The 12,501-nt window shown below is 32.9% G+C and overlaps 1 protein-coding gene across 1 annotated transcript in view; it reads right to left on the bottom strand.

Annotated features, from left to right (window-relative positions):
- The window catches only part of Fsip2 (fibrous sheath interacting protein 2), a 75,223-nt gene that overhangs the window by 40,378 nt on the left and 22,344 nt on the right, over positions 1-12,501 (bottom strand). The window contains exons 9-12 of the mRNA XM_015480962.1: positions 8,837-8,949; positions 8,020-8,065; positions 5,409-5,521; positions 3,171-3,237 (exon numbers count right to left, since the gene is read on the bottom strand). Coding sequence (XP_015336448.1) covers positions 3,171-3,237; positions 5,409-5,521; positions 8,020-8,065; positions 8,837-8,949 — 339 coding nt within the window. The remainder of the gene's footprint in view (positions 1-3,170; positions 3,238-5,408; positions 5,522-8,019; positions 8,066-8,836; positions 8,950-12,501) is intronic.

The following is a 12,501-nucleotide window of genomic DNA, read 5'->3' as shown; positions in this document are numbered from 1 at the left end:
CACACATGAGCTCTGGGGGATACCTCACATCCAAATCATAACAACAACAAATACAAAGCCAAATCTAAATGTCTGTTGATGAATGTGGTTTCAGAGGGGAATGAAACTTTTTTCAACTGGGACTAGAGGACATTCATGTTACATTCTGGCAAAGAATTTGTCTACACTTTTCCCATGTCTTGAGATTTTCTGTGAGCGTGAATCTAAAGGTGATTGACAAAATCTGGTGGGGGAAATTTCAAGGAAGCACAATATTCTGGCAATGGCATGGGTGTTTTTGGTAGCTTTTAGTCAGATATGCTGTGAGAATTGGGAGTGAGAAGCAGAGAGGAAATATTTTAAAAACTTGCATTTCTTTTTCCAGAAAAATGAATGTAAAATTGGGATCAATGAAGGCATGTTTTTGAAGTGACTATCACCACTAAAAAGAAGCTAAGTACTTTGCAGAGAGACAATGGAAAAGATGCCTTGAGAGTATCTCAGGAATCAACAAGACCACACCTATCACAGGTTCAAGGATGTAAAAGGGAAAACTTTCATAAAATACAGCGGGTACCCTGCTCATACAGGGGTTCCAAAGAGGTTGTTACTCCAGGATTCAGTTTACAATGCTTAGCACCTAGGCACTGAGAGGTCACTATGTCCTTGGTACTAGGATCATAGCTACTGCTGGAGCTGGCAGCAGACCTTAAAATCATCTACATTGTCCTAGTTCTGCAAGAATGCAGGTTGTTAAAGTTAGGGGCTCAGGTGAGGTGAGATTTCAAAGAAATGCCCGATAAATGAGACAACATGCATCAGAGTGAAAATCCTTGCAGGCAGCCTCTGAGTGGGTGATACATGAAACTATGAGAAGCAAGCCAAAGTTGTTGTAAGGAAAATAAAAAAGGGGACACAGAGAAAAGATGCAGGGGCAGGAAAGAAAGATGGCAGAATGACACAGGGGCCAAACTGCCAAGCTTTATTTATATCAATAGGTTACTTCAGCTCATTGGCATCATTAGTACATATTGTTCATTGTATTACTAGGCAGGTTACAGACTTAGCAATATTATGCAGCTTATTCCTCAGTTACATACTAAATTGCAATGTGCAATGCTAGGAGCTTTGTGTAGCTCTCAAGAAATTACATTGTATAAAGTTACTGTTATATGGGCAGGTTTAGGCTCAGTGAAACACTGTAGTTGTCTAACAAGAGAGTTCCTTTATTTCCAGGAGCTGTGTGCCTGAGATCAAGGTTGAGACTGATAAGATTCTGAGATTAAGGTCAAGGCTGATAAGACTCTAACACAGAGCCTCCCCGTGAAGGACACTGCTACAGCAGCTAGGCATTCTGTGTCTTTGCACAGAAGTTTTCCCAGTAGCCAGGCATTCTGTGTCTTTGCACAGACACTTCCTAGCCACCAAGCATGCAACAGTCATGAAGCTATCAGAGACCTCAATCTCAAACACAGAACCCCTACAAGTTGTGATGAAGAAACCCCTGATTAACAGATGCCCATAATGAGGAACATCAGCTCAGGAAAGTTTCTGGCTTGCCTGAAGACAGAGCCAGCCTAAGTGAGAGACTATGAATTCTGCAACAGGGAAGGCCAAAGTGGAGGACTGCCCAATAAATTTCAAGTTTATATCCTACCAACACTTGCCATGAATGGTCAACATGGCATTACAGGACATATATTTGTCCAACTGGGTTTTAGTTTTCTTTTGGTCCCATCCCTTCTTTCTATTTCTCCTTTTTGAAATGGGAATATTTACTCTGTAACACTGAATACTGGATATATGTAAATTGCTTTTAATCTTTATAGGGGCTCATGAGCAAGTGCTTATATTTTCTATTGTCCCTACCACGTTCTCTCTTTGCTCCGTGTCTGCCATGACCTGAGGAAATTTCTTCTGCCACACCCTCTCACTATGATGTTCTGCTTAACATCGGACCCAGAGTAATAGAGTTGCCCAATCATGGACTAAAACTGTGAACTGTCAGTCCAATATAAACTTTTCCTCCTTTATGTTGTTCTTGTCAGTTATTTTGTTCATAGTAATGACATCTGACTAACACACATGATCTCACCTATATGTAGAATATAAAATGTCAAACTCATAAAACAATAAAATTCAAAGGATTCTATATATTTTGGTACAAAGGGACTTCTTATTTCTTACTGGTCATAAAAATCAAAGGCTTTAGAACCTAAATCCTGAAGAAAATAAAGTAATCAAACAACCAACCAACCAACCAAACAAACAAAAAACCCAGAATAGAATGGTCATTACTAGGGCATGGGCAATGGGGGTGGGCAGAATATTTTGGGAAAGTACAGTGAATTGGTACAAGTTTTATTTATACAATATTGGTTAAGTATTGGAGATCCAATATATAAGACATCTATAGGTAAACAAAATTTTGTTGTATACTTAAAAATTGTCAAGAGAGTAGATCTTAAGTTTTGTAACCACACACACAAAATAGCAACTATGTGATCTGCAATGTGATAGTTAAAAATATTGTATTGTAAACTTGAAATTTGCTAAAACAGTAGATCTTAAGTGTTCCAACCACACATAAAAGTGCAATCATGTGAGGTGAAGGATGTGTTAACTCGCTTGATGGTGGTGAATTTTTTATAATGCATACAAATATAAAATTATCAAGCTGTAGTCCTTATATATAAATTTAATTGTAAACTATACCTAAAAGTTTGTGGGGAGGAGTTACAAAGAGAAAACAATAGATATAAGAATATAAGCACAAATTTCAACAATAGTTTTCAATTTTAATTGTCAACATTAGTACTAACTCAATAAAAATAAAAGATAAGAATATGTAAAATTCTTTGTTATTATTAAAATTCTTTCTCATTATTCATTCAAGCCTCTTCTGTGCAGGCTTCTCTGAGGACCCTAGACAGACCTAGGCATTGTCTTCTTACATGTTCTGACATTTATATACACCTACTTTTATATGGTGATTATAATACTGAGTTGTGATTTTTGCCATTACTATCTTCCCAGAACTATACACTCTGATAGCTCTGGGCAAGAATCAGGAATATTTTCCCTATATGTTCAGTGCCAGACTTAGCATGTAGCAAGAGAACAATAATGTTAGTAGACAGAGTAAGTAAATAAATTGCATGATTTACTCAATAATTGTTGCTAATAGTTACCTGATTCAGAGATATAGCTTGATTTCTTCTTGGTTGGTCTTCCACTCCAGTCAGTATTTATCTCCTTCTACATAAACAAAAAAATTATAGATTCTTAAAAACTTTTTCTAGAATTTGAACATTGTCTATTATTTCTATATTTAAATTATGCATACATTTTAAATTTTTATATTAAGAATTTAAATTTTTTTAAACTTATCTTAAATATTAATTTATAAGAAATGTGCAACTTTTACTATGTTTCTATAATATTTATTATTGTCAAAGGGTACCCACAAGACCATCCATATATTAATAATTTTCTAAGAGTTTGAGACTCAGTCTATAGTTGTAACTCACATCTAGGATTTATTATAATAAAAAATACACATTAGAAAAAGTAAGGGCTAGGTATACAGAAATCCACACACAATCTTCCTTATTTTATCTGTTTCTCCCTTGTAAGAAGATAAACGTGAGGGTATTCTTTTTCTAACAATAAAAAAATAATAATATTATTAAAATGTTCCTACCCAAGGAAATACATGAAAAATTTATCACCTGTTGATTTTATTAAAGGACGTCCTATAGATAACCTATACAAGATCATATTGTTTTCACTTTCCAGGTACAGTGAACCACTCTTCTTAGTAATGAAAGTAAAGCTTCCCCAGTCATCTTCCTAAACACCAGTCAAAGGCCAATCATATAAGAACGCTCCTTTAAAGATAGTAGTTCCAAGGCTGCTATGTTATCTCTTTTCTGCAGAGTAATATTCAGTGATAACCTCCAATTCACTATTTGTGGAATGCACTAATTAACAAGGAAATTAATCCTCTCAAAGGGAAGAAAATGAGTGTTTTTGTTCATTTGTTTGTTTTTTACAAAACAACAGAAAACATTTAAGTAGAGCTGGAAGGCAAATAATAGATTCTCTCAAAACATGGAATTTGGTTCTTCAGACTTTTCTAGGAGCCCAAACAACTCCAGGGAAGCAAATTCCTTGTAATATATTTCTTTTTTATTTTTTTCCTTACCCTGTGTAAGAGCTAAAAATAGGCTACAAGAAATACATTTTCTGATAATGGTAGACTGGGAAATATTTTATAATACTTAAAAATATTCATTCTGTTTTTCATAGTAAGTTAGGTATCTGTTAACATCTGATATTCATTTGAGATTCATATGGATATCAATTTAATAATATACACATTACCCAAAAAGGACATGATAAAATTCATACATAGTTTTAAAGGCATTTTTCTTCTTTTTTATAATTAACAACATAACCTTTGAAATATGTTGGACAATATGACCACTGCAAATGTCAGTGTTGCAAAGAAATATATTTTTTGATTCTTAGCATAATTAATATGGCTATCGATATAGTAGAACAGTGAACTATGATTATTATGTAATGTCAAATTATTATTTGTAATGAAACTATACTGTAGAGAAGCATATTGTGCTAACTATACATTTTAAGAATTATGTATGATTTTGACTGTCAATAATTATACAGATAACAATTATTATGAGAGAATAAATAAATGTGGCAGCTTGTTACTTCAGAGACTTTATAAATAATGTCTCCAGTTTATCAAAAAATTTTTCAAATCATTCTAATCCTTATCATAGTTAACCAGTTAACACTATGCTGGAGATGAAACCAAAACTATGGATTGATTCATCTTATAACAAGTTGACAATCCACAGAAGAAATTCATCCATTTATTTATTTATTTATTTATTTTGGTACTGGGGATTTAACATTTTGGCGGCTTTTAACCACTAAGCCATATTCCCAGCCCATTTTATTTTTTATTTTGCGACAGGGTCTCAATACATTACTGATGGTAGCTTGTGATTCTCCTGCCTCAAACTCCCAAGCTGCCACACCCAATGAGATGATCCCTTTCATATGTAAGGCAGTATCCTGAATATGTTTTGCAACTCTCCTACAGCAAGTAATTGTTCACTGGTCGCAATGTTCTATATTAGTACACTAGAAGCCTGATCAAAGAACTGTAATTTGATTACTTTGAAGACTTCAGGTACACATTGCAAACTGCCATCGTGTGGCTTACATTTAGACAGAGGGTCCTAGGATTATTACATTTTTATTAAGGTATTATTAATTTCATGGAATAGAGTTATTCCATAAGGTCAGTAAAGAGTGATATTTCAGGTACAAATGATGAACAAAAGACCATATTTCACTTATTCTGTTTATATTTGGAGAAAAAAAATATTACATACCTCTTCTTTTTGAATTGGAGTCCCTATAAATGTCTGTGAAGTTTTACAGTAACCTTTTGTGGGTGAAGTTTGAGCCGAAACAACTGAACCTCGAGCTGATATGTTTATACCTCCTAGAGAAAGAAGAGATTCCTTTAAACATGAGAAGATAATATTGCTGGGAAAAGAGCAAATACTATTTTACAACATTCTCCCTGCTGCACATTTTCTCTGTTGAACTGACAGAATAGCAGGAATTACCACAATCAAGAATTTATTTGAGTTAAGGAAGTATCTCCAAGAACAACTTGTCTGTTTTGATGCTTACTGTTACCATCATCTTTTTCGCTGCTGTGACCAAAAGGCCTGACTAGAACAATTAGCAGAGGAAAAGTATATTTTGGAGCTCATGATTTCAGAGACATTAGTCCATACATGGCCAGCTCCATTGCTCTCGGCCTAAGGTAAGGCATGACATCATGGTAGGAGAGTGTGGTAGGGGAAAGCAGGTCACAACATAGTACCAGGAAGCAGAGACAGAGCTCTGCTCAACAAAAATAAAATATATACTCCATAGGAACCTATTCCAGCCACACCCTACCTGCCTAATTACTGGCCAGTTAATCCTTATCTGTGGACTAATGAAATGATTAGCTTAAGGCTCTCAAAACTCAATAATTTCACCTATACACTTTCTTGCATTGTCTTACACCTGAAGTTTTGGCAGATATCTCATATCTAAACTGTAATGCTGGCTAAAATTTTCATTGGCTCATCATTTCCTTCAAAGGCAAGTTTGAAGTTCTTAACTTCTAACCCTAGTTTATTTAATACTCCAGCTTATTCTTATGAAACTATCCATAGCTCACTGCTGAAATTAACAGTTTTCATTTCATTCAGTTGGTAATGAACACAACATGTGACTCACACAGGAGAATAAATAAAACTGTTTTTTAAGAAGATTGCTTTCACAGTAAAATGTATGGTGGGTTAAAAGACGAAGAAATGATAGGAGGAAAGTTATTTCAATAGTAAAGCATGGAGAAACAAGGACAGAAGTAGTGGGCTAGAGATTGCTAGATGAGAGGATTGTTATTTTCTTCACACTCAAGTCTCAGGAGGTCATAAAGGAAATTCACAGAATATATGTAAAGATCCTAAAGGGTCCAAAACGGTTGACATAGCTAATAATCAGAAAAACTAGTAGGATATTCAAATAAAATATTTTTTGGAGAACATTTTGGATACACCCCCCCCACCACCAAATGTAAGGTATGATGTAATCAGATGGTATAGTGGATGTTTTGAATTAAGAATTCCTCTATATTGCTTATGGAATTTTAATATAATAATATAATTTTGGAGGTAAATTTCACAAGACAGTGAAAATATTACAATATAGTTTTTATAAAAATTTAGAACAGGTTATAATTATGATAGAAAACATAGTAAAATGATATATTTGTAGAAACTAGTAAATATTTAATATGTCAGGGAAACATTTAGATAAGCCACTAATTTTTCAATGTAGGCATCTATTCCTTTGCTCTATAGAAAATATTAGGAAGTTTCTCATGTCTAATGGAGGTGGTATATGTATGTATATATATATATACATATACACAAGGTATATGCATATATATATACACACACACACACACACACACACACACACAAGTATGTATAAAGAGGATAGGATAAAGAATACAGTTATACAGAAGTAGCAACTTTTAGATGTAAAAATAACAAGAAAGGCTCAGATAATTCAGGTTCTGTCCCTGAGTGAAAACAGGAGATTCATGAAGGTGATAAATTTATGTTATGTTAAATTTTAAGTGGTTATTAGCCACTATATGAAGATGTCTTATATTTCCTGTGTATTTAGGACATACATTGGAGTATTTTTAGCATATTTAGTATGTTAGTATTTAGACTTATACAAACATAGCAAGTCACAACATTTTTTTTGTAGTTGTAATGGACAGCATGCCTTTATTTTATTTGTTTATTTTTATGTGTTGCCAAAGATAGAACCCAGTGTCTTACAGATGCTAGGCAAGTGTTCTGCCACTGAGCTACAGCCCCAGCCCAAGTCACAACATTTTTAAGTAAAGTATATATCATGGGAAAATGGGAAACTGGATGTATTGTTTTCAGGGACGAATGGTAGTGGAATATGAGGACAATTGTATTGCAGCCTCCCAAACCATAGTACTTTAGTAACTTACTCTACCTTCCACTACAAACAGGTACAGCAGAGAGTTTTCTGCCACTCATGAATGACAAAGGGAACATTAATCTAACTGTAACTTAAGTAAATGTTCTCATTAAAATATTACATTCACTAATAATTTTGTAGCATCCTTTATTTTTCAAAATAAGCATACATTTAATAATTAAGCGAAACAGCTTTAAAAACTATATGATAAAACTATAATTATGGGGCTGGGATTGTGGCTCAGTGGTAGAGTGCTTGCCTAGCATGTGCGAGGCCCTGGGTTCGATCCTCGGCACCACATAAAAAATAAAATAAGGATATTGTGTCCAACTACAACTAAAAAATATTAAAAAAACCAAACTATAATTATGTATTTAATAACAAAAAAATTATGAATGTTCTCCAATTTCTTACCTCTCTCATCAGTAATACTTGATTTTTTATTCATTATTCCATCTCTCTATATGATACAACATAAATGACAAAAACAAATCCATGAGTAACTGTACTTCTGAAAGAGATTTTCCTTTCTATCAGTCAACAAAATGAGTCTACATGCTTTCCCCTTTCGTCCAAGCAATCTTTCATAAAAGTTGTGTCAGGAAGAATATAATCATCAACCTCTTGGATACCTACCATATGGTCTGAAATTTAGTTTAAAATTGAGCCCAATATATAGCAATGTTCTCTTCCAGTATTCTATATTTTGTTTAAAGGCATGGTGATCCCTTCAATGACTGGATCTAAAAAGTTCAGAGTCATTTGTCTCAGAAAAATCCAACTCTAGCAATTCATACCCTTTCTAACTCAATGTTTATTGAAAACACTGCTTAGAATTACTTAAAATTTATTTTATTACAACATTTTTCTGTATCTGTTGCCTCACTAGACAATGATAGTGTCTTATTTATCTTTGAAATCTATGTAACCCAATTTCTTTATTTTTCATGCTTCTGACTTAGCACAGTGTATGATTAACAGTACATGATCAATAAATACTAGCTAATATCATTATAATGGCTAAGTATTTGTTTGGATCAGTTTCTGCTAAATTGCACAGTACATTGAGAACACAACTAACTCAACACTTTGACAGGGCAAGGGATCAGATCTCATGAATATAACCCAACATTCCTACCTAATCAGTGCTTTATCATAGCTCACAGAAGTAAAAATTAAGAAGATAAATCAATAACTACTGTGTAAAATTTTGAAACTTAATATTTTTTACCTTTAGTTCTATACCATTATCCTGCAAATCTTGATGATAAACAATTGAAGTTGATTTTTTTGTAATATTCTTTGAACTACTTAGAGACTGATAAATAACATTTGTTGTCTGTCCTAAAAGTAAATGAAAAAGTTAAAAATAACTTTATTGAAGTATAATTTAGGTACAATAAGTTGTACTTATATAAACTTTATTTTTAATAAACTTTTAAATATATATACAGCTCTGAAACCATCACTGCAATAAAGATAACATTTTAATTACCAATAAAAGCTTTCTCATGCTCCACTGTAATCTAGCCATCTCTTTAATCCCATCCCCCAACATTTGATCTTATGATTTCTGATTTTGTTCTTACTAAAGATTACTTTGCATTTTGTTTTGAATTTTTCTAGAATTTTATATGTACATAATGTTCTTCTGTTAGCTTTTTTGTCGTTTTATAATTTGGGGGGCCTGTTTTCTATCATTAAACATAATAGTATTATGTATTTAATAGTTCATTCTTTATCATTGTATGGATATGTCACTATTTTTTATCCACCCATCAGTTGACGGACATTTGGATTGTTTCTGGTTTAGGCCTTTCATAAATAAAACTTTTATGAACTTTCAGATACAAATATTATAGGGATGTATATTTTTTCCATTTCACTTGTGCAAATACCTGGGTCATATGGTAAGTATGTTTAATTTTTAAGAAACCTCCAGCTAGTTCCAAACTGACCCTCTAATTTTTAAATACACCAATCAGCAGTACATCAGAATTTCAGTTATTTTATGTCTTGCCAACACTTAGCAGAAAAAAAAAAATAGAATCAAAGTAAAATGAAATAGAAAAATAAGTAGAAATAGAAAAATGGGAGAAAATAATGAAAACAATAGACAAATCTTTAAAGTTCAGGAAAACAGATATGTTGGATTGATCAGGAATAAAGGACATCAATCAGCACAATAGATTCTACAGATAATTACTAAATTAACAACAAATCTAATGAAAATTGCATAGAAATCAATTTGAAAAGTTATGCAAGAGTCAAATTCCTTGAAGAACTCAAACTACCAAATCTTATTCATGAATAGATAATAGGAAGAATCCTCTATTAAAGAAATTGGATTTGTAGTTAAAAACTTTCCATACAAATTAAAATAATTTCATTTCTGAATAGTAACAAAGCTCTAAGGAAAAAATTAACTAAATCTGCACAAACTCTTTCAAAGAATTGAAAGAAATTCAAAGAATTTCAAAGATTGAATAAGTCTGAATGATTATTAACTCATATTTTAAGATCACAGTGATCCAAAATATCATTTACCACATATTACAATAAAATAAAACCTTAATTTCTCCATGAAGAAAATAAATCAAATCCAACAATATATAATAAAAATAATGCATCATGAATATGATAAATAAATGAAGTTTATCCCAAGAATAAAGCACTAGTTTACATTCAAAACTCAAAGTAAGGGGCTAGGGATAGCCCTATCCCCTTACTGGCTCAGTGATAGAGCCTTGCCTAGTATGTAAGGGGCCTTGGATTTGGTTCCCAGCACCACACACACACACACACACACACACACACACACACTTAGTAATTTATCACATTAAAAGAAAAAAGGAAAGAATTCATGTGATTATCTCAAAAATGAGGGAAAATACAAAATTTCAACAACTTTTCATGTTAAATCCTCTTTGTGAACTACAAATAGAGGGATGCATATCATCTTATAAAGGCTATTTTCAAATTTCTACAATAATCTCACTAATATCGATGACTTTTCCTTAAGTTATGTAAGAACATCACAATGAACATAACGGCCATATCTGTTTAACATCATAACAGAAGTACTATACCCCCCAAAAAAGAAATGAAAATTAGCCTTAAATAAAATCATGACAGGCTACTTTTTACAAGTTTCCAAGTTGTTTCTAAATTATTTTTTGTAAGTGCACAAGGATAATCAAGTCAAGATAGAAAACAACAAACATTGGATGACTCAAACTGTTAGAATTCAAGACTTATTATAAACCTACAACAATGAAGAGGATGTTATATTTACATACAAACAGATCAACAGAAGAGCAGAGAATGCTTATAAGTAGAACCACTTATCTATAACTAAATTTGCCAGTGCAATTTAGTGATGTTTATGCAACTCTATATATAGAAAATAAACTTGGCTTATCCCATCTTCTCAGATAGCTATCACCAAATTTATACCAACATTTAGACACAAAAGAACTCTAGGTTCATCTTAGAGGGTATCCACTGGCCAGAGCTGTCACAACATCAGCATTAATAAACAATAACACATGCTGTTAAGTGTCACAAATTCACAAATTTAAACAGCTACGTATGTTGAAGCACATAAACCTGGGAGTTCTTCATGACACTTAAAAAAACTAACTGCATGTTTTGAAGATTGTTACTAAAATAATTCACCATTTTGAAATTGTTGAATGATAATAAAATATTAAATATTTATTCTGTACCATAATGTAAGCAAATTGAAGTTGAGGGCAAATTTATTTTTACAAAACTGTTCCAGCTAATCTGTGCAGAAGCAATGATAGAATTAAAATATCTCAATTTTGAAATCCTTAATTTATGGATTTAGGCCTTGAACTCAAAAGACTGCTGAGATCATGGAGAAAAAACAGATATTACATGCTTCCTGAATGAAAGGTACACAACGATTTGGGATCCGTCTTACTGAAGAAAGTCAACCTGAAAACAAATAGGTCTAACTAGTACTTTATAGTAAACACAGAGGAAAGAACATACAGAATGTATCATATAGATAAGGAATGTACCAGATAAGCAATTCAATTTTGTACAAATAAACTGTAAACATAAAAAAGAAGGTAGGAAATGAGAAATGCATGGAAGAGGAACTTATAGATTAAAATATACTCAAAAAATGTATCACAATGAACATTGATAAGCTGATTAGTATAGATTCAAACTAATAACAATATATATTTACAACATTATTGAAAATTTAGATGATAATTGATTATTATATGATGTAAATTATTAATTATTAATTTGGGTAATATGTAATGGCATTGTTGGTATGTATTTTTGAAAATAATCCTTATCTTGGAGATTCAAGATGCTGGGCTAGAGAAAGCTTGCATTATTTGACCCAGGATTCAGGAAGCAGAAATACTGCTTCTCTGTGAAGTAAGTGAAAGAGGGATTTCACTACAATCCAATATTGAACAGAGTGTCTTAGAGACTCAGAAATTTGGGTATATTTGACAAAGAGACACATTTTGGAGCCAAGCTGGTTGCAGCAGCAGTAATACCAGGGCTGATTCAGCATAGAGGGAGGAAGAACGTAGAGAAATACAATAGACAGATTTAGTTTTGAAAATCTTGAGATCAGAAAAGAAGCCTCCCTTAGCTCATCCGGAGGCTGCACTGTACACTGGTGTATGAAAAGCATCTGTGTTTCCCAACTGGCCACAGATTGCTGAAGCTGAAGCCATCATGAGGCGGCCATACTGCAGCTGCTGCTGAGGGAGCCAGGAGATCTGAGCAAAGATGGTTATATGGTCCTGGCAAGTGCTTGCTGCATGCCCTAGGCTGTACCTAGGAGAATGAAAGTGAATATTTTACCTAGAGGGATTCAAGTTGAAAAAGTGAAGGGAGCCA

This window comes from Marmota marmota, unplaced genomic scaffold (genome assembly GCF_001458135.2).
Source record: "Marmota marmota marmota unplaced genomic scaffold, marMar, whole genome shotgun sequence".
Classification (NCBI taxonomy): Eukaryota; Metazoa; Chordata; class Mammalia; order Rodentia; family Sciuridae; genus Marmota; species Marmota marmota.
Note: the sequence above shows the minus strand (reverse complement) of the source record. Positions and strands in the feature narration are given on the sequence as shown.